Raw genomic sequence first — 23,774 nt, forward strand, 5'->3', positions numbered from 1 at the left:
TCCAAGTACAGGTCCAGACTTACTGACGAGCATCTTCAAGCCCTACTGAGGGTCTCAACTGCCTCCTCCCTTAAGCCAAATGTGGCTCAGCTATGCGAGAGGAAGCGCTGCCAGATCTCTAGCAGTAAGAAGTAGGCAGAAGAAGACATGTTCATAACAGTTTATGTTCAATGTTCCATTCATGTTCAGAAAGTTAAAGGTTAAAGAACTGTTAATACAGACATTTGAATCTGAATAATAATAATTACATTTCTCCAGTCAGCAACTATGTGGTTTCTTCAGTCTTCTATATCTGCTGCATTTTTATTATTTTCATTATTATTATTTTCATTTTATTTATTTATTACTGATTGATTTTATTTTTTTTCTTATGAATTGTTAATTTATTTATTTTTTCATCTTATTTTGTGTTAAAAAATAAAAATAAAGACATTTGATAACATTGGAATGTTTTTGTAATAGCTTTTCTTGTGGAAAACCTGATGCGGCCCAGCCTCACCCAGACTCTACCTCCAGCGGCCCCCGGGTAAATTGAGTTTGAGACCCCTGCTCTAGGATGATGAAAGTGGAGAACTTGGTGACTTTGAATCCTGGATGGGTGGTTAGACAATCTTGTTGCAGGTAGCCTTTGCGTGTCATTTGTATCTCATGAATTTTATTTGTCACTTATCTGCACTAGGTGTGTCGGGCTGCAGATTGTCAGGGACCGTGTTAGGGAACTAGAGCTGCAGCTTGATGACCTCAGCTGGTTAGGGAAACAGAGGTAGTCATAGACAGGAGTTACAGCCAGGTGGTCACGCCAGGGCCACGGGAGGATGAAAGGTGGGTAACTGTTAGGAGAGGGACAAAAGAACGTAAGGTGCCAGAGACGAGCCCTGTGAATATAACCCTCAGCAATAAGTACGCCTCTTTGAGAACTGTTGAGGGGGACATCAAGGTTGGGGGGAGTGACAGTGGCTGTGCCTCCGGCACGAGGTCGGCCCCTGTAGCTCAGAAAGAGAGGGAAAGGAAGAAGAGGGCAATTGTGGTAGGAGACTCCATAGTTAAGAGGACGGATAGGGGATTCTGCGGACGCAGCAAGGAGAACCGGATGGTGGTTTGCCTCCCTGGTGCCAGGGTCCGAGATGTTGCTGCTCGTGTCCCAGATATCCTAAAGTGGGAGGGACAGGAGCCAGAGGTCGTGGTACATGTAGGTACCAATGACATAGGGAGAATTAGAGAAGAGGTCCTAAAAAGTGAGTACAGGCAGTTAGGTAGGGAGTTAAAAAGAAGGACCGCAAAGGGGGTAATCTCTGGATTACTCCCTGTGCCACGTGACAGTGTGAATAGAAATAGAATGAGGTGGAGGATTAACACGTGGCTGAAGGGGTGGAGTAAGGGGCAGGGTTTTAAGTTTCTGGATAACTGGGACCTTTTTTGGGGGAGATGTGACCTGTACAGTAAGGACGGGTTACACTTAAATCCCAGGGGGACCAGAATCCTGGCAGAGGTATTTGCTAGGGCTACTCAGGATCCTTTAAACTAGAATGGTTGGGGGGAGGGAACAAAATAGTACAGAGCAGTAAGGAGAAGGTTAGAATGCAAACAATGAAAGTTTGTAGTAAGTATTTGAATATGGATGGGCAGGTGATAGAGAAGGGAAATGCTCTGGAAGAAGATGAAGGGCAATTGGCAGGAAAAGTAAATAATGTTGTTCTTAAAGATGAGGGAAAACAGGGATTAAAAAATGGGAAATCCCTGAAATTCATATATTTTAATGCCAGGAGTATTGTAAAAAAGGTGGATGAGCTGAAGGTGTGGATTGATACTTGGAAGTATGATGTGGTAGCGATTAGTGAGACATGGTTGCAGGAGGGATGTGATTGGCAACTGAATATCCCTGGGTTTCGTTGTTTTAGGTGTGATAGAGTCGGAGGGGCAAGAGGAGGTGGGGTTGCATTGCTTGTCAGGGAAAATATTACAGCGGTGCCTAGGAAGGATAGATTAGAGGGCACATCCACGGAGGCTATTTGGGTGGAACTGAGGAGTAGGAAAGGAGAGGTTACACTTGTAGGGGTGTATTATAGACCACCCGGAGGGGACCGAGACCTAGAGGAGCAAATCTGTAGGGAGATAGTAGATATTTGTGATAAGCACAGGGTTGTAATTATGGGAGATTTTAATTTTCCACATATAGATTGGGAAACACATTCTGTGAAAGGAATGGATGGGTTAGAGTTTGTGAAATGTGTGCAAGATAGTTTTTTACAACAATATGTAGAGGTGCCGACCAGAGAAGGAGCAGTGTTAGATCTACTGTTGGCAAATGGGATGGGTCAAGTGACGGAGGTTAGTGTTGGCGAGCACTTCGGGTCCAGTGATCATAATGCCATCAGCTTCAATGTCATTATGGAAAGAGAGAAATCAGGGCCAAGGATTGAGGTTTTTGATTGGGGAAAAGCTAGATTTGAGGAGATGCGAAAGGACTTGCAGGGTGTGCATTGGGACAATTTGTTTTATGGGCAGGATGTAGTAGAGAGATGGAAGTCTTTTAAAGATCAGATTTTGAGAGTGCAAAAGCTTTATGTTCCTGTTAGGTTAAAAGGAGGGGCAAGAGGTTTGAGAGAGCCGTGGTTTTCAAGGAATATTGGAAACTTGGTTCGAAGAAAAAGGGAGGCGTACATTAGATATAAGAAGCATGGAGTTAAGGAGATGTTTGAAAGATACATTGAATGTAAGAGGAATCTTAAGAGAGGAATTAGGAAAGCTAAAAGAAGGTACGAGAAAACTATGGCAAGCAGGGTGAAAACTAATCCAAAAGAGTTCTACAAATATGTTAATGGTAAGAGGAAAGCTAGAGACAAAATTGGTCCCTTAGAAAATCAGAGTGGAAAACTGTGTGTGGAACCTAGAGAAATGGGGGAGATATTGAACAGTTTTTTTTTTTCTTCGGTATTCACTAAGGAGAAGGATATTGGGAGATGTGGGATTAAAAAAAAGCAAATTGGGTAAATATGGGGAATATAGAGATTACAAAAGGTGTAGTTTTAAGGCTTTTGAAGAATATAAAGGTGGATAAGTCTCCGGGACCAGACGGGATCTTCCCCAGGACATTGAGAGAAGTGAAGGAGGAAATAGCAGAGGCTCTGGCGGTAATTTTTCAAATGTCATTAGATATGGGGATAGTGCCGGAGGATTGGCGCATTGCGCATGTGGTTCCGTTATTTAAAAAGGGTTCAAGGAGGAAGCCTGGCAACTATCGGCCTGTAAGTTTTACATCTGTGGTAGGTAAATTAATGGAGAAAATTCTTAGAGATAGTACTTATAAACATCTGGATAGACAGGGTCTGATCAGGAGCACTCAACATGGATTTGTGGGAGGAAGGTCATGTTTGACCAATCTGATTGAATTTTTTGAAGAGGTGACTAGGAATGTAGATGAGGGTAGCGCAGTGGATGTTGTCTATATGGACTTCAGTAAGGCCTTTGATAAGGTACCACATGGAAGGTTAGTTAGGAAGGTGCAGTCTTTAGGTATAAATTTTGAGATAGTCAAATGGATTGAACATTGGCTGAAAGGGAGAGGCCAGAGAGTGGTAGTGGATAATTGTCTGTCAGGTTGGAGGCCGGTGACCAGTGGTGTGCCTCAAGGATCTGTATTGGGCCCATTGTTGTTCGTTATATACATTAATGATCTAGATGATGGGGTGGTGAATTGGATTAGTAAATATGCAGACGATACTAAGATAGGTGGAATAGTGGATAATGAAGAAGGTTTTCAAGGATTGCAGAGGGATTTGGGCTGCTTAGAAAAGTGGGCTGAAAAATGGCAGATGGAATTTAATGCTGATAAGTGTGAGGTGCTTCATTTTGGTAAGAAGAATCAGAATAGGACATATGTGGTAAATGGGAGAGCATTGAGGAATACAGAAGAGCAGAAAGATTTAGGAGTGACGGTACATCGTTCCCTGAAGGTAGAAACTCACGTGAATAGGGTGGTGAAGAAGGCTTTTAGTATGCTGGCCTTTATCAATCATTGCATGGAATATAGGAGTTGGGAGGTGATGTTGAGATTGTATAAGATGTTGGTGCGGCCTAATTTGGAGTTCTGTGTGCAGTTCTGGTCGCCTAATTATAGGAAGGATATAAACAGAGTGGAGAGAGTGCAGAGAAGGTTTACCAGAATGTTGCCTGGGTTTAAGCATCTGGAGTATGGGGAGAGATTGGACAGATTGGGTCTTTATTCTTTGGAGCGTAGAAGGTTGAGAGGGGATTTGATAGAAGTATTTAAGATTATGAAAGGGATAGACAGAATGGATGTGGATAGACTATTTCCGTTAAGAGGAGGAAAGTTTAAAACAAGAGGACATGAGTTAAGAATTAAGGGGCAGAGGTTTAGAGGTAACATGAGGGGGAACTTCTTTACTCAGAGAGTGGTAGCTGTGTGGAATGATCTTCCGGGAGAAATAGTGGCGGCGGAGTCAATTGTATTATTTAAGAAAAGGTTGGACAGGTATATGGATGAGAAGAAGATGGAGGGTTATGGGCATTGTGCAGGGAGGTGGGATTAGAAAGGGGTGTTTGGTTCGGTGCGGACTAGAAGGGCCTAATGGCCTGTTTCCGGGCTGTAATTGTTATGTTTTATTTTTATGTTATCAGCTCATGCCTTCTGTCCCGGTCATGCTGCTTGCAAATATTGACTGCTTTAATTTCTGAGGAGCCATGATTGCTCTTGAATATCACAGAATTATGAGGGATCATATCTATCCCTGAACTTATGATGGATGGTTATTGATGAGTCAACTGAATGAAGATAACTGATCTTAGGACATCTTTCTGATTCTGCAGCAATATCCTGAGTCTGGGATTACTGACCTCAGCATCCACAACAACTTCCTTAGTGTGAGGTTGATGTCAACCTATGGAGTTTTCACCTTGATCCTAAATCTGTAAAATGGCAATTGCTTATATCTCATCTCTGAATTTCAGCTTTTTTTTCCAAAGATCAAACAAAGGCCGCAATGGATTTGGGGTTAGTTGGATTGATGAAACCAAACAGAACACAAGAAAGCATCCTAGGTGTAAGTGCCATTTGCAGCACTGTTGCTGACACCATTCATCACTTTGATGGAGATTAATACACAGTAATTAGCTGAATTTGATTAGCCCTTTCTATAACATGGCTGCATTCCACATTGTGGATACCAGCATTGTTACTGTATTGAAAGAACTGTGAGTTAAACATGTCTTCAAGGCCCCATAATATTTCCTATATCCAATACACTCAGCCATTTTTTTTGTAAATAGGTATGAAATGTCTAGTTTCTATGCCTCCAAAATATATGGAGAAACTAAGGTGGATCACCCTTTTGTCATGTGGCTCTAGATGGATAAAAATGATTCAGGTTTATCTTTGGCACACAGATGGGCTCCTTCATCTTTGAGATTAAGTGTTTTCATCCATTCACTTCCTTTCATTAGCTGATTAAATGTCATCAACATTTATGACAGTACCAGGCTGCAGGTAATGGTTAAAGGCCCCATAAGAAGATGGCAGTGCAAGATAGCATGGTGATTTGGCCTTGGACTTCCAGAGGAGGCGTTTTGATGGTCATGGAAATGGTGCAGTGTGGCGGAGATGGAGGTGGTGTCCCAAGATGACCAGAACAGTGGAGCAGTATCTGACCCAAGTAATTCCAAAGGATGTGTTGGTTGGGATCGACCTGAGGCCTTGTGGTGGTCAGATCTTCCTGAGTTGGGGGGGGGGGGGGGGGGGGGGCTTCGAGGTGGGCTGTTGCTGAAGCTCTGGCGCCCGGAGAAACTGTGACTTGGCTGGTAGTTTCCCCTCTAAAGCTGGCAGACTGTAACATCTAAATCTTGTGGATGTCAGTAAACCAGGCCTTAGATGGCTGCATGGTTGGAGCTGCAGTGGCCTCTTCAGATCCAGCAAACTGTTATCTATACTGAGCCAGTGGACTTTTTGTAACATCTAAAATAGAATTTGTTTACACTGCTTATTCTTTGAAAACTGATGCTTGTAGTGATGCTATTTATTTATTTTCATGGGGTCAGGAGGAACGTCATCTCATTTTTACTGTGGACTAGGTTTTAAAAAATGTCCTAATTAGAAATGTCTTTGTAGAAAGATGGCCGCACTGATGTATTTGGCTGTCCATTGTTATTTAGGTAGTGATCAATTAGTTCCTAGTTGTAATCTATACAGCACTTTTGGTCAACATGAGTGGTTTTAAATAAAGGGGGAGGGTACACCTGATTTTTTTTCAGACACTTGATCCTGTCATTGAAGATTCAAAATCAGAAGATATTCAGGGTCAAATAGGAGTCAATTAATAAAGGAGACATATTTTTGAAATATTACATAGCCGTTGGATAGTTGACAGAAGGGAAAGCTAACATTCATTCGGAGATGGAATGACTGAGTGGCAGATTCGTATAGGATTATGAATGAGTATTGTAATAACATCTGAAGTGCTGGCAAATTGAAGGTATAGGGTCCAATTATAGTATTATTACAATGTCAGCCATACTTTCTAATCCTGTGATCATTTCTCCCTTTTAGAGGAAATTACAGAAAATGCTGGCAGAGACTAAGGAACTTGCCAGTGAAATTAAATCAAGGCAAGAAATGCTGCATAAGATTGAACTGGAGACCACAGAAGTGGAAGAAGTAGGTAGTATAGAGGTTTTTTTTTAAATAGAGAAACTACTAACTTTGCTTTTATGAAAATTTACCCTCTATTCTGCATGGACTGGAAGCATCTATTTCCACAGGTAAGTTATTTAACTTTCCATGTTAAAGTTCACCACCACGGTGCAGTTAGCATTTTCAGTTCTTTGGCCCATTATGTGTTCATCCTACCGATTATCTCCCCACCAATTTTCTGATTGGCCTTAACCTTCTAATCAAGTTTCTCCCTCCTATTCTCCCACTCATGTCACCTACTTAACTGACCCTCACTGCCATCATCCAGTTTTGCCGAAGCCCATTTCCAGTCCTCATTCTGTCATATCAATCAATAATCTGACCTTCTGCCTCACTGACTTAAGGTTAATACTCCCACAATTCTTTCCCCAATATTATCATGGCAAAAAAAAACTCTTGTGTTACTATGCATGGGTGCTTTTAGTTTGTACATTAGACCAGAATATTTGAACCCCTCCCTCCACCTCCAGAAATGGTCATGTTGTGTTGTTGAGAGATGCCATGTGCCAAGCATTGCTTGAGCCTCCATATTCTAGAAAGTTCAGAACACAGGTTTGGGAGTTGTAGTATGTCTTCTTTGATCCAAGCATTCATCATTTCTATTTCTGACAGCACAGACTGTGCATAAGTTGTAGCAGGCTCCAGCTTCACATATTAGTGAGAAATTGGATCTGTATTTGAAATGGCTTTGAAGCATATTTTTTCAAATTCAGGCACTGTCCACAGGCCATAGTCTTATTTATTCAGAAGACTAATAATAGATAATTTACCCACTCACATCATAAGCATATATTTTGCTTAGGGCTTCACTTCACTGAAAATATACCCATGTCTCAAAACACTAGCCCTCACCATTTAGTCATTTTGTATCTTTTATACATCCTAGGAGGTAAACGAGGTTTGAAGCTTAAGGAAAAAAATCTATAAATTAATTCCCTCAATTTGCAAATTTTCAAAGGTACATCATACTCATTTCTCAGATTATAAGTAATCTCCAAAGTAACACAGCTATGCATCTCTGCATTCCATCGCTCCATACCCAGGTGGGTATCTGATTTCCATGTTACTGCTATACATTTTCTTGCTACTGATAAGGCAATCTTTTGAAATTCTTTTTGGGCCTTATTCCTTCAATATTACATAATAAAAATAACATTGGATTTTGTGGAAATTTAATTCCTATAACTCATTCTAAATAAATCAAGTTTGACCATGTGGTGAGGGGCAACCAGGCCTCTATTCTTGTTTTCCTACTTTTCTTTATTTTTTCTATACTTTTTCTTATTTCATTTATTTTTCTTTCTTCTTGGAGTTTGTTTAGGGGAAGGGGGGGTTAAGGTTTATATCATCATGTAATGGATTTGATACTAATATTTGATAATTATCATGCCACTTTTTAAGAAAGGATGTAGGCAGAAGACTGGAAATTATCAGCCAATTAGCTTGACGTCTGTAGTTGGAAAAATGCTTGAAGCCGTCATTAAATATGAAATGGTGAAACTTTTGGAACGTAAGGGTTAGATCAGGCAGACGCAGCATGGTTTTAGAAAGGGAAGATCTTGTTTGACAAACTTGTTAGGATTCTTTGAGGATATAATGGGTGTGGTGGATAGAGGGGAACAGGTTGATGTTGTGTATTTGGATTTCCAGAAAGCGTTTGATAAGGTGCCACACAAGAGACTTATCATTAAGTTACAGGAAAGTGGAGTCCAGGGGAGTATATCGAAAATTGATTGTCTGACAGGAGGCAGAGAGTCAGGATAAGTGGGAGTTTTTCAGGTTGGCAGAGAGTGGTAAGTGGGGTGCCACAGGGGTTGGTGCTAGGCCCACAACTGTTCATCATTTACATTGATGACTTGGAGGAGGGGACAAAATGTGGTGTAGCCAAGTTTGCGGATGACACCAAATTGAGTGGAAGAGCAAATTGTAATGAGGATGTGGAGAGTCTGCAGAGGGATATAGTTAAGCTGGGTGATTGGGCAAAGATCTGGCAGATGGAGTACAATGTTAGTAAGTGTGAGGTTATCCAATTTGGCAAGAAAAATAAAAGAGCTGAATATTATTTAAAGGGTGAAAAAGTACAGCATGCTGTTGTGAAGAGGGACTTGAGAGTGCTTGTGCATGAATCATAAAAAGTTAGGTTGCAGGTGCAGCAGGTTATTAAGAAGGCAAATGGAATGTTGGCCTTCATCGCTAGAGGAATTGAGTTCAGGAGTAGGGAAGTAATGTTGCAACTGTATAAGGTACTGGTGAGACCGCACCTGGAGTACTGTGTCCAGTTCTGGTCTCCATATTTGAGGAAGGATATACTGCCTTTGGAGACGGTCCAGAGGAGGTTTACTAGGTTCATCCCTGGGATGAAGGGGTTGACTTGTGATGAAAGATTAAATCGTCTAGGATTGTATTCGCTCGAGTTCAGAAGAATGAGAGGAAATCTTATAGAAACATATAGGATTATGAAGGGTATGGATAGGATAGATGTAGGAAGGTTTTTTGAGCTGGCCGTGGAAACTAAAATGAGAGGACACAGTCTCAAGATTCGGGGAGTAGATTTAGGACAGAGATGAGGAAAAATAGTTTTTCCCAGAGAGTAGTGAATGTTTGGAATTCTCTGTCCAGGGAAGTGGTTGAGGCTGTTTCATTAGACATATTTAAAATTTGGTTAGATAAATTTTTACAATGATAGAGGAATTAGGGGATATGGGGAGAAGTCAGGGAGGTGGAGTTAGGTCATAAATTAGATCAGCCATGATCTTATTGAATGGCGGAGCAGGCTCGATGGGCCATTTTTGGCCTATTCCTGTTCCTAATTCCTATGTTCCTATGTATCTGGCTATGATTTCATGTATGGAAACAATTTTAAAAAAATACACTAGCCTTTAAAATTGGTCTGTAAGAATCAAAATTCCATGCAATATATTTCACTTTTTTTCTGCAGGACAAAGTCAAAGCAGAGGAACTAAACAAGAAGTTTCGAAATGAGATTTCCAATTACAAAGTGCCATGCATTCTTGAATATGTACAGGAAACCTGGAATCACTTTGAATTACAGAAAAAAGTAAAAACCTGGGAACGCAAAGTAGACGTTGCTGAAGTGAGCATCACTGTGTGAAGTAAATATGAATGCAAATAGTCAGCAGTGTTATTGTCTGACCCTGAGTAACAGTTGTTTGGAGTTGCAACTATTTCACAAAAGTAATTCTTCATGAGGGACGGTGCTATGTAATTGTATCTTCAATGCAGAATTATTTCTTAATTGATGGAATTTTAGGGATGCCGGTATGGCCGAATGGTTTATGGCTCCAGACGCAATGAGTAAACCCTTCCATAGGAGCATGGGGTGTTTTGATCTCCATTTGGGGTGTGGGTTGGAATCCCATCCCTGACATATTTTAGGAGTGGTAGGATAAGCGAAGCTTGGCTGATGAGAGAGTTTGTGAGGTTAGTCAAAAATAAAAAGGGAGCAGTTAAGTTCAGGAAACAAAAGGATAACTCGGGAGAGGATAGGACCACTCCAGGACAAAGGAGGGAATTTATGCTTCAAGTCAGAAGAAGTGGGTGAGGTTCTAAATGAGTTATTTGCATTGTTATTCATCAAGAAGGACTTGAAGGGAGGAAGTCACGTGATGGAGTAGTGGCCGGACGGTGAACTCCAGCCCTCACCAGAAAAGTTGAAAAGAATAAAGGAAAGCAAAGGCACAAAAACAAAAATTAAAGTAAAGTGAATATAAAGGTGGAAAGAAGATAGCGACGAAAAAAGAAAAGTCGAAACCAACGGTAAGAAGAGTGGAAGAGAAGACAACGGAAGAAGAAGGAGAAGGCCTTACCTGTTCGAAGAGGCCCGCGGTGGAGAGAGAAGCCCGCTCCCTCAGGTTGGTAGAAAGTGTACTACAAAAATGGCTCGCTGAGCCGAGTAAAAGTGCGCAACCACGCATGCACGAGGAGTCGCGCATGCAAAAAAACACCGACGGGAGGGACGACCAGCTGGGGAGTCGATCTCCACAGCCGGCAATGACAGCTACAGAACAGCAGCAGCAAGAGGAGAACATAGAAGACAACGAAAACAAGAAAGAAGAGAAGAAAAAGAAAACAAAGAAACAACAGATGGTCAACCCAGAGGAAGAAGAAGAGGAAGAGGAAGAGTACAGTGAAATGGAAGAAGAAGGGTAAGGCAAGACAATGGATATATTTTCATTTATTAAAGAATACATGGATTCATTTAAAGAATGGCAAGCACAAGAATTTAGTGATTTAAGAAGAAGAATAAACAGTACAGAAGAGAAAGTGAATAAAATAGATATGTCCATATCAGAAATAGGAAAAAGAATGGACAAGGTGGAGGAACGAGAAGCAGCAGTAGAAATGGAGGTAGAGGACTTAAAAAAGAAATTAGAAGAATCTAATAAAAAAGTTAAGGAGACACAAGAGCTGTTAGCTCAGAAAATAGATATAATGGAAAATTATAACAGAAGAAATAATATAAAGATAGTGGGCCTTAAGGAAGATGAAGAAGGCAAGAATATGAGAGAGTTTATAAAAGATTGGATCCCCAGGATCTTAGGATGTCCAGAACTACAGCAAGAAATGGAAATAGAAAGGGAACATAGAGCATTAGCCTTTAAACCACAACCACAACAAAAGCTAAGATCCATTTTAGTAAAATTCCTAAGATATACTACAAGAGAAAAGGTACTGGAGAAAACAATGGAGAAAGTAAGAGAGGACAACAAGCCACTGGAGTACAAAGGGCAAAAAATTTTTATTTATCCAGATATAAGTTTTGAACTCCTGAAGAAGAGAAAGGAGTTCAATACAGCAAAGGCGATTTTATGGAAGAAAGGGTATAAATTTATACTAAAGCATCCAGCGGTATTGAAAATATTTATTCCAGGACAGCAAAACAGACTATTCTCGGATCCAGAGGAAGCACGAAAATTTGCAGAACAATTACAAAATAGACTGAGAGATGAAGACGTGTAACGAGAGTACAAAAGACTGCGAACTAAAAAGACGTGTGTATAGGACTATATACATATATAATACATATATTACATAAGTGTATGTGCATTTAAAAGAAAATATATAGTGTATAGAGAAGAATTAATGAGGGAAAAAAAGGGGAAGAGAGGAGTAAAGAGGGAATTTAGAGAGTGACCTTTGTTGTATATAAAAATTGAAATCTTTTCTGGGGGGGCTGGGTAGGGAAAAATTACGATCACTGCAAAATCAGTTGACGCTTGCGAGTGAATTCGCAAATCCAAATGGAGAGGGGAGATGTGGTTGCCCGACAAGGGATAATGGGCAACTCAGGAAGGGGAGGGGACAATGGGGTTAAAGAAATATTAGGTATGAGAATAAGGGGAATGTTTGATGTGTTAAAATTGTTGTCTTATAAACTGTTCAAAGAAAGAAAGCAGAAATGGATGAGAAGGAAAGGTGATGATGAGGAAACAGAAGGGAAAGATAAACAAAGTATAAAATGGCTACATTAAACTATATGACCTTAAATATTAATGGAATACATAACCAAATCAAAAGGAAGAAACTGCTAAATTTACTGAAAAAAGAAAAAATTGATATTGCATTTGTGCAAGAAACACACTTAACTGAAGTGGAGCACAAGAAATTAAAGAGAGATTGGATAGGACAAGTAATGGCAGCGTCATATAACTCAAAAGCTAGAGGAGTGGCTATATTAATCAGTAAAAATGTACCAATTAAAATAGAAGAGGAAATAACAGATCCAGCAGGAAGATATGCAATGATAAAATGTCAGATATATTCGGAGTTTTGGAATTTACTTAATATATATTCGCCTAATGAAGAAGATCAAAAATTTATGCAGGATATTTTTCTGAAGATAGCAGATACGCAAGGGAATATATTAATAGGAGGGGATTTCAATCTCAATTTAGATTCAAACATAGATAAAACCGGGAAAAAAATTAACAGAAAGAATAAAGTAACCAAATTTATAATTAAATCGATGCAAGAAATGCAACTTTTGGATATATGGAGGAAACAACACCCAAAGGAAAAGGAATATTCATATTATTCGGATAGACATAAAACATATTCAAGAATAGATTTATTCCTGTTATCAGCTCGTATACAAGATAGAGTTAGGAAAACAGAATATAAAGCTAGAATATTATCGGACCATTCACCCTTGATATTGACAATAGAGTTAGAGGATATCCCTCCAAAAATGTATAGATGGAGATTAAACCCCATGCTACTTAAAAGACAGGATTTTAGAGAATTCATAGAAAGACAAATTAAAATGTATTTTGAAATAAATACGGAATCAGTGAAGGATAAGTTTATATTATGGGACGCAATGAAAGCGTTCATCAGAGGGCAAATAATAAGTTACGTAACTAAGATGAAGAAGGATTACAATCAGGAAACAGAACAGTTGGAAAAGGAAATAGCAGATATAGAGAAAGAATTAGCAAGGAAGGAAGACACTACCAAAAGAAGGGAATTGGTAGATAAAAAAATAAAATATGAAACATTTCAAACATATAAGGTGGAGAAAAATATAATGAAGACAAAGCAGAAATATTACGAACTAGGAGAAAAAACGCACAAAATTCTAGCGTGGCAGCTTAAGACAGAACAAACTAAAAGAATGGTATTGGCATCAAGGAAAAAAGACAAACAGATCACATATAATCCAACGGAAATTAATAAAAATTTCAGAGAATTCTACGAACAATTATACCAAACTGAAAACGAAGGGAAAGAAGGCAAAATAGATGAATTCTTAACTAAAATTGAACTACCGAAATTACAAACAGAGGAACAAAATAAATTAATAGAACCATTTTAAATAGTAGAAATACAAGAGACAATAAAAAATCTGCCAAATAATAAAACACCAGGAGAGGATGGTCTCCCAATAGAATTCTATAAAACATTTAAAGATTTATTAATTCCTCCCCTCCTGGAAGTAATCAACCAGATTGATAAAACACAAAGCTTACCAGATTTGTGCAAAACAGCAATAATTACAGTAATACCAAAGGCAGGGAAAGATCCACTTGCACCAGCATCATATCGACCAATATCTCTACTTAACACAGATTACAAGATAATAGCTAAATTATTAGCAAACAGATTAGCTGATTATGTACCAAAAATAGTAAGTCTAGACCAAACTGGATTCATAAAAAAAAGACGAACAACAGATAATATTTGTAAGTTTATTAACTTAATTCATGCAGTAGAAGGAAATAAAACTCCAACAGTAGTGGTTGCTTTAGACGCAGAGAAGGCCTTCGACAGAGTAGAATGGAATTATTTATTCAAGGTACTACAAAAATTTAGTTTACCAGATAAATGTATTAATTGGATTAAAGCATTATATAAGGGGCCATTGGCAAGAGTGACAGTAAATGGATATGTATCAAAACATTTTAACTTAAGCAGATCAACAAGACAGGGATGCCCACTATCGCCCTTATTGTTCGCGTTAGCCATAGAACCACTAGCAGAACTGATAAGAACAGAAAATAAAATAAAAGGGATAAAAATAAAAGGCAAGGAATACAAAATCAGTTTATTTGCAGATGATGTTATAGTATACCTAACGGAACCAGAAACATCAATAAAAGAATTACATAAGAAATTGAAGGAGTATGGAGAAGTGTCGGGATACAAGATTAATGCAAATAAAAGTGAAGCAATGCCAATGAATAATGCGGATTTCTCAAAATTCAAGAAAGAATCACTGTTTAGATGGCAAATGCAAACAATACGATACCTAGGTATACAAATAAATAAAAACCTCAGCCATCTACATAAACTTAATTATTATCCACTAATGAAAAAAATACAGGAAGATTTAGAGCATTGGAAAGACTTACCATTAACACTAATAGGAAGGATAAACTGTATTAAAATGAACATTTTTCCAAGGATACAATATCTATTTCAGGCACTGCCAATACACTTGACAGAAAAATTCTTTAAGGAGTTAAAGAAAATAATAAGGAAATTTTTATGGAAAGGGGGAAAACCGAGGATAGCACTAGATAAATTAACAGAATGGTATAGACAAGGAGGCTTACAACTGCCAAATTTTAAAAATTATTATAGAGCCGCACAATTAAGATATCTATCAGATTTTTACCAAACAAAAGAAAAGCCAGATTGGACTAGATTACAGCTAGACAAAATAGGGGAGAAGATACCTGAACATATATTATATAAATGGGATGAAAAATTGGTAAAACATAGGAATTCTCCAGTATTGCACCATTTGCTTAATATTTGGAAGAAGATTCATGTAGAAAGAAATAAAACAAACTACCAATTATCAAAACTAATACTGATGCAAAATCAGCTAATCCCTTTTACGGTAGATAACCTGTCTTTTAGAGAATGGGAGAAAAAAGGGATTAAAAGAATAGAAAATTGTTTTTCGGGGAATAAATTATTATCCTTTGAACAAATGAAGGATAAATATAATATAACTCAAGTTACAGTGCTGGCATATTACCAATTGAAATCCTATTTAAAGGATAAATTGGGAAGTAGTCTGAAGTTACCAGAAGGAAGCAATTTTGAATATCTGATTACAGACACAATGATAATTAAAAAATTTATAACAAACATGTATATCAAATTACAAGAAAAGGAGAATGAGGAAATAAATGATAAAACTAAACAAAAGTGGGAACAAGATCTAAACATAAAGATAAAAAAGGAAACATGAGAGAGGTTATGTTTAGGAACTATGAGAAATACAGTAAATACAAGATTACGTATGATACAATATAATTGGATACATAGGTTATATATCACTCCTCAAAAGTTAAATAAATGGGATCCAACAGTATCTGACAGATGTTTTCATTGTAAAAAAGAAATAGGAACAACAATTCATGCAATCTGGACTTGTGAAAAGGTGAAAAAATTTTGGGAAGATCTAAACCAGATATTAAATAAAATTACAGAAAGCAATATACCAAAAAACCCAGAGATCTTCCTCCTAAGTAACATAAAAAATAAAGAATTTGGACTTGATTTGGAGGGTGTACAAAAAAGATTTGTTAAGATAGCCCTAGCTGTAGCAAAAAAATGTATTATGTCAAACTGGAAATTAGAAGATAATTTGAAAATACAGCAATGGTATATAGAAATGAATAAATGTATTCCATTAGAAAAAATAACATATAGTTTAAGAAATAATATAACATTATTTGAACAAATATGGGAGCCGTACATGGAATATAATAGAGAAAATCTACCGGGACATCTATCACCTAAAATGACAAAAGGAAAAGAGAATGGAAAGAATTGACTCAGTGGAAGTTTTTGTTCGTTAATGTTGAGTGACAACATTGTTTGATGGGTTTGATGTATCTTGGACTCAGAGTTTTGAATGGATGGAGGGGGAGGAGGGAGAGGGGGAGAAAACGACACTGTATATATTTGAAAGGAGAAATGTGTATATCTTGAATAATGTGATCTATAGTGTGAAAAATAAAAAAATTTTAAAAAAAAAGAAGGACTTGAAGGATTGTGTGAACATTCTGGGAAATGCTAATATGTCAAGGCATTTGAGATCATGTAGGAGGTGGTGTTGGGTTGTTGAAAGCCCATTAACGTAGATGTCCCCGGGGCTTGATGATATCTCAGGTTATTTGAAAGAGGCAAATGAAGAGATTGCTGAGACCTTGATTAACATCTTTGGTGCAAATAAATCGCTGCTAAACTTCCTCAACTTCTGATTGGGAATGCAATGGTTAAACAGACATTGCCCATCTACCCACAGGCACAGCATACTAATGAACAGTAAATTAATTACAACAAGTATATCAAATTTTCCAACATCAACCACAGGTCAGGATCTGGGGCCTATTGCAATCGGCCCTCTGTGGCCGGCAGCCTTTGCCTTTAGCTATGTTCTTGAGACAGCAGCAAAAGAGAGCAAGATTCCACATGCTAGGCTTTTTCAATGCAGAGCCCATTCACATGACCTGTGAGGACCAATCACATGACAACCTCACATGTAGGCAGATCTAACCATTGATTGGCATCTGAGGGAACCAATCACACATCAGCTGCAAGGACCATTCACACATTATCCTCACAGATGGGCAAATCTAACCATTGATTAGCAGGTGAGGTAACTTCTGACAAGGTTCCAGCTAGAGAAGCCACATGATCCTCTGCAATCCACATTCCAACCAGGTTCCAGATAGAGAGGTCACATGACCCTCCACAATCCACACTACAACATCTTACAAATTTTTGAGGAGGTGACAAAGGAAGTTGATGAGGCAGTGGATATTGTGTACATGGACTTCATTAAGGCATTTAACAGGGCCCCTTAAATTTAGAGTTGGCTTTCCCATAGAGGGTAGTGGAGGAAGGTGCTATTCTGACTGCAGCTCTGTCACCAGTGGTGTTCTTCTGGGACTGGTGCTCGACCCTTGTCCTTTGTGATCTATATGAATGACTTGGTTGAAAAAGTAGAGAGGTGAGTTTGCAGATTACACGAAGATTGGTGTAATTGTGGATTGTGTAGAGAACTATGCAAGGATCGACAACGAGATAGACAACAGTCTCGCCAAGGCAAATAGCGCCTTTGGAAGACTACACAAAAGAGTCTGGAAAAACAACCAACTGAAAAACCGCACAAAGATTAGCGTATACAGAGCCGTTGTCATACCCACACTCCTGTTCGGCTCCGAATCATGGGTCCTCTACCGACATCACCGACGGCTCCTAGAACGCTTCCACCAGCGTTGTCTCCGCTCCATCCTCAACATTCATTGGAGCGACTTCATCCCTAACATCGAAGTACTCGAGATGGCAGAGGCCGACAGCATCGAATCCACGCTGCTGAAGATCCAACTGCGCTTGGTAGGTCACGTCTCCAGAATGGAGGACCATCGCCTTCCCAAGATCGTGTTCTATGGCGAGCTCTCCACTGGCCACCGTGACAGAGGTGCACCAAAGAAGAGGTACAAGTACTGCCTAAAGAAATCTTTTGGTGCCTGCCACATTGACCACCGCCAGTGGGCTGATATCGCCTCAAACCGTGCATCTTGGCGCCTCACAGTTTGGCGGGCAGCAACCTCCTTTGAAGAAGACAGCAGAGCCCACCTCACTGACAAAAGACAAAGGAGGAAAAACCCAACACCCAACCCCAACCCACCAATTTTCCCCTGCAACCGCTGCAACCGTGTCTGCCTGTCCCGCATCGGACTTGTCAGCCACAAACGATCCTGCAGCTGACGTGGACATTTACCCCTCCATAAATCTTCGTTTGCGAAGCCAAGCCAAAGAGAAAAGAGAGAGAACCATCTAATGATACCATAGGATATGGAACAGTTACAGATATAGGCAGAGATGGCAAATGGAGTTTATTGAACAGGGCACTATAAAAGAAATAATTTTGCTGCTATATAAAACGTTGCTAAGGCTACACTTGGAGTGTTGTGTGTAATTCTGATTTCATTATTGCAGGAAGGGGTACAGGAGAGATTTATTAGGATGCTGCCTGGATTAGAGGGTGCAAGCTATGAGGAGAGGTTGGAAAAACTTGTTTTTTTTCTCTCTGGATTATGAGGGGAGACCTGATAGAAGTTTATAATATTATGGGAGGCAATAGATAGGGGATACAGTAAGAATTGTTTTCTCAGGGGAAAAAAATGTCAAATACTAGGGGGTGAGAGAGGAAATGTTTAATGGAGATGTGTGGAGCAAGTTTTTTTTAAAAACACATTGTGGTGGTGCCTGGAATTGTCAGCCAGAGCTGGTGTTGGAATTAGTCATGACAACTGATTAAGAGGTTTCTACATAGAAACGTGAATGAACAGATGTGGATCATGTAAAGGCAGGAGAGATTTAGCTAATTTGGCATAATGTTCAGAGCAGACATTGTGGGCCAGAGGGCCTGTTCCTGTGCTTATACTGTTCTATACCTGTCGTGCTACTGCCTCAAAACTCGAGTGACCTGGGTTCAGGCACAATCTGTGTGGAGTGTGCACATTGTCCATGTGACAATATATATTTCCTCCCACATGAGATGAGAATTTACTGTCGTATATTATAATGTGAAAAATGTCAAAGATTTCATGAAAATTAAATAAATACTGGCATTTATGTGAGTTAGAACCTTGAAATATGTAATTGGGCCCAAGGCTTTGTTTGTTTTCTGTGCCACTGTGCAATAGTGCAGGAAACACAAAAGGGCCAATGAGCATCAAGTTAATATTTTAACAAGTGACTGCTTGATATGGTCAGCCATAAAGTATCAGTAAATGTTAAGATAGAAGTGTCTACAAAAATATATAGAAACAAGGAAGGATTAGGGACGGTGCTGTCTTTTGACTCATCCTGTTTGTATAATTGTTACTGTATGTGTCTGTGTAACTAGTCCGTCTTCTTCAAAGTATATGAGTTGCTTTGAAATGTTTCTGTACAGACTCTTCTTTGATATGAGTAGTTTTGAAAAATAAAAAAATTTGGATTTGCAGTGGCACACGAGTTGAACAGAAAAAGATTAGGAAACCAATAAGAGTCAGAAAAGGAGAGAAAAAAATCTTGAGCTGAGAAATAAATTATTTAATTTTAATTTCAACTGCCACAGAAAAAATGGATTGATCTTCTGTATTGAAAATACTGGAAAATGTAAAATGGAAGTTCAGGCTAGTAAAAATGAAAGATCACTCCAGAGGGACAATTTTGTAGGAATAAAATGAGAGTGATTTGAGTGAGAGTCAAAAAATAAGTTGTTTGCAGAAGGAGAGACAGATAGATGTTTAAAAAATTTTGTAAACATAGTTGTGGTCAATCAACACTAATTTTATTTAAATTTGCCTTCCAGCTAGCACATAAAACTTGCAGTAAAACCTGGAAGAAAATAAAACAATTACAGTGAACAAGATCATGTCCTAAGTAAAACTGATTCAGAGTGACCAGGTCAACATTAGAACATGTCACATAAACTGATTAAAGGCATCATTGAAAAATATTCTTCGAGGGGGAAAAAAGAGAATTTAAACTTGCTGCTGCGAAAGACTATCCTGCTTCATGCTGAAAGACTATTTAGCAGTTGGATTATTTGACTATTATTTTGTCAAAAAATAATAAAACCAACTTTTAATACTGTGTCGTGTTCCCTCCTTACAGCCTTCAAAACTTTTTAAAAAAATCATTCAAGAAGCAATTGGAATTGTTAAATAAAGAACACATCACTACCTCATACAGTACAATAGAGTTCATTTTGTCAAGCTTACATCACTGCACATTCCATTTATTTGAGTAAGTAATTTGGGCATCTGTAGCAAGGTCAGCATTTATTGTCCTCTCTTGTGATTATAGTGGTGAACATCTGCAGTCCTTCATGATACTGATGTATATTGAATTCCATAAGTTAGATTAACCATTAATAAAGGAATAGTACTTAGCAAAGTATACATCTTTGAAGTGAACCTCCAAGTGGTGCTATTAATATATACAGTACCCTTCATAATGTTTGGGACAAAGGCATTATTTTTGCTTTATTTTCCCCTGTGCTCCACAATTTTAAATTTGTAATCAAACAATTCACATGTAATTAAAGTGCACATTCCAGATTTTTATTCAAGGTTATTTGTATACATTTTACTTTGACCATGTAGAAATTACAGCACTTTTTATACACAAACCCTTCATTTCAAGGCACCATAATGTTTGGAACACAGGCTTCACATGTGTTTGTGATTACTCAGGTATGTTTAATTGCTTCATTGGTACAGGTATAAGAGAGTTTGGCTCGATCACCTTTGGAGTCTGTAGTTGCAATTTTGTCAACATGAGAACTAGAGTTATGAAAATAAAGAAGTCATTATAAAGATGAAAAACAAGAATAAAACAATAAGAGACATCGCCCAAACCTTAGTATTACCAAAACCAACAGTTTGGAATATCATTAAGAAGAAAGAGCGTAGTGGTGAGCTCAATCATCGCAAAGGGAATGGTGGGCCAAGGAATATCTCCACTGTTGATGACATGAGAATTCTCATCATAATAAAAATCCCCATATGCCTGTCCAACAGATCAGAAACACTCTTCAGGATGTGAGTGTGTCAATGACTACTGTCTGCAGAAGACTTCATGAACAGAAATACAGAGGCTACACTACAAGATGCAAACCACAGAAACAGACACAGAAACAGGGTGGCCAGATTATAGTTTGCCAAGAAGTATTTAAAAGAGCCTGCAGAATTCTGGAAAAAGGTCTGTGGGTAGCTGAGACCAACATTAATCTGTATCAGAGTGATGGCAAGAGCACAGTGTGGAGCCATAAAGGAACTGCCCAAAATCCAAAGCATACCACTTCCTCTGTGAAACATAGTGGTGGTGTTGTTATGGCCAGAGCATGTATGGCTGCCACACCACATTGATGTAACTGCCAATGGCAGTAGAAAAATTAATTCTGAGGTGCACAGAAGCATCTTACTTTCAGCAAATGACTCCAAACTCATTGGACAGCGTACATCCTACAGCAAGACAATGATCCCCAACATACTGGTTAAGCAACAAAGGAGTTTATTCAAAGCTAAAAGCTGGAAAATTTTTGAATGGCCAAGTAAGTCACCAGATCTAAATCCAATTGAGTTATGCCTTCCATATGCTGAAGAGAAAACTTAAGGGGACAACCCCCCCCTCCCCCAAAATAAGGAGCTGAAGATAGCTGCAGTAGAGACCAGGCATCACCTGGTGATGCCGATGAACCACAGACTTCAAGCAGTCTTTGCATGCAAAGACAGCACGATTGGTATCGCAGTTAGAGCAATGGCTTTATTGCACCAGCGATCAGGGCCAGGGTTTGAATCCCACACTGTCTGTAAGGAGTTTGTACGTTCTCCCCATGTCTGCGTGGGTTTTCTCCAGGGGTTCCAGTTTTCTTCCACCATTCAAAACTTACCAGGGGTGTAGTTTAATTGGGTGGAATGGACTCGTGGGCCGAAATGGCCTGTTACTGTGCTGTATGTCTAAAATCTAAAAAAATATGCAAAAATCTAAAAAAACATGACTACTTTAATATACATACCATTGCTATGTCCCAAAAATTATGGTGCAGAAACGAGGGGGGGGTCATGTATAAAAAATGCTGTTAATTCCTACATGGTCAAACCAAAATGTGTACAAATAACCTTGAATAAAATCTGGAATATACACTTTAATCACATGTGAATTGTTTGATTACTAATTTAAAACTTTTTGGTTGACCGTTTTGAGTTTTGTGTGCCCGATGGAGGTATGGGGGGGGGCTGGTAGTCATGGTGGGGAGCTGGCTGATGGAGGACCTCAGTTTTCTTCAGGCTGACTTCCAGGCCAAACATTTTGGCAGTTTCCGCAAAACAGGACGTCAAGCGCTGAAGAGCTGGCTCTGAATGGGCAACTAAAGCGGCATCGTACCAGTTTACCTATCTCGGCTGCACCATTTCATCAGATGCAAGGATCGACAACGAGATAGACAACAGACTCGCCAAGGTAAATAGCGCCTTTGGAAGACTACACAAAAGAGTCTGGAAAAACAACCAACTGAAAAACCTCACAAAGATAAGCGTATACAGAGCCGTTGTCATACCCACACTCCTGTTCGGCTCCGAATCATGGGTCCTCTACCAGCATCACCTACGGCTCCTAGAACACTTCCACCAGCGTTGTCTCCGCTCCATCCTCAACATTCATTGGAGCGCCTTCATCCCTAACGTCGAAGTACTCGAGATGGCAGAGGCCGACAGCATCGAGTCCACGCTGCTGAAGATCCAGCTGCGCTGGGTGGGTCACGTCTCCAGAATGGAGGACCATCGCCTTCCCAAGATCGTGTTATATGGCGAGCTCTCCACTGGCCACCGTGACAGAGGTGCACCAAAGAAGAGGTACAAGGACTGCCTAAAGAAATCTCTTGGTGCCTGCCACATTGACCACCGCCAGTGGGCTGATATCGCCTCAAACCGTGCATCTTGGCGCCTCACAGTTCGGCGGGCAGCAACCTCCATTGAAGAAGACCGCAGAGCCCACCTCACTGACAAAAGACAAAGGAGGAAAAACCCAACACCCAACCCCAACCAACCAATTTTCCGCTGCAACCGTGTCTGCCTGTCCCGCATCGGACTTGTCAGCCACAAATGAGCCTGCAGCTGACGTGGACATTTACCCCCTCCATAAATCTTCGTCCGCGAAGCCAAGCCAAAGAAAAGAAAGAATTTAAAACTGGAGCATAGGAACAAATAAAGGAAAAAAAAAGTGTCTTTGTCCCAAATATGGAGGGCAATGATTCAGGGCCTTGCTATATACCTCCAGTGTAGTGATACGCATTGCAGCCAGCACTCCAAGCCTCTGACTTGTTCTTGAAGCCACAGAAGTGGCTGGTCCATTTAAGCATCTGACCACTGAATGTTGAGAGTGGGGTAATTCAGTAATGTAATAAATTAAATGTCAGGAAGAGCTGGTTAAATTTTCTCTTGTTAGCCTGCACATTATATGCCACCTATCTACCCAAAGCTGTCTATTATCAAAGTGTGGAAGCATAAACTACTTAATTTTATGAGGAAATTTGAATAGAATTGAACATTGTGCAATTTAACAGGATCATCTGCCTTTTAATGATCAGGCCTGTGTGATTATCCTGAGCAACTTCTGCAGTGATACCCTGGGAACTGAGATAATTGTCCTCCAACAACTACAAGCATCTTTCTTTGGGGAAGATGTACCTTGGTGAAGTAAAAGTTCCTAATACTTTGTACTGCACCAGAATTACTATTTGTGAAGGGTGGCTTAAGGCACTTTTGAGCTGAGGATCTCATTTTAGCAGCCAATGGTCCAGGACACCAAAGTTTAATACATTTCTGATGATTATCTTCCATTGTGCTAAAATGTTTTTTGGCCATGATGGCACACAATTGATCAGCTCTTCATGGGAAGATAATGTGGTCAACTCTTCGTAGTACAAAAAAAATGCATAACACAGCACAGACCAGCTCTACTTGGGATACAAAGGAATGGCTGTTTTAGGATGCAAATAGAGTGATTGAGCTTTTGCTTGTAAGGCTTCAGT

At 39.4% G+C, this 23,774-nt stretch overlaps 2 protein-coding genes across 8 annotated transcripts in view; one reads left to right on the forward strand and one right to left on the reverse strand.

Moving 5' to 3' along the window:
- cfap263 (cilia and flagella associated protein 263) overlaps nt 1-19,834 on the forward strand; it is a 42,531-nt gene extending 22,697 nt beyond the window's left edge. Inside the window, exons 7-9 of the mRNA XM_069901086.1 lie at nt 6,560-6,667; nt 9,642-9,797; nt 19,551-19,834. Coding sequence (XP_069757187.1) covers nt 6,560-6,667; nt 9,642-9,797; nt 19,551-19,604 — 318 coding nt within the window. The 3' untranslated portion in view covers nt 19,605-19,834. The remainder of the gene's footprint in view (nt 1-6,559; nt 6,668-9,641; nt 9,798-19,550) is intronic.
- csnk2a2b (casein kinase 2, alpha prime polypeptide b) overlaps nt 1-23,774 on the reverse strand; it is a 97,111-nt gene that overhangs the window by 72,081 nt on the left and 1,256 nt on the right. The gene's annotated exons all lie outside the window — the stretch shown is intronic.

The sequence above is a fragment of the Narcine bancroftii genome, chromosome 10 (genome assembly GCF_036971445.1).
Source record: "Narcine bancroftii isolate sNarBan1 chromosome 10, sNarBan1.hap1, whole genome shotgun sequence".
In the NCBI taxonomy this organism is placed as follows: Eukaryota; Metazoa; Chordata; class Chondrichthyes; order Torpediniformes; family Narcinidae; genus Narcine; species Narcine bancroftii.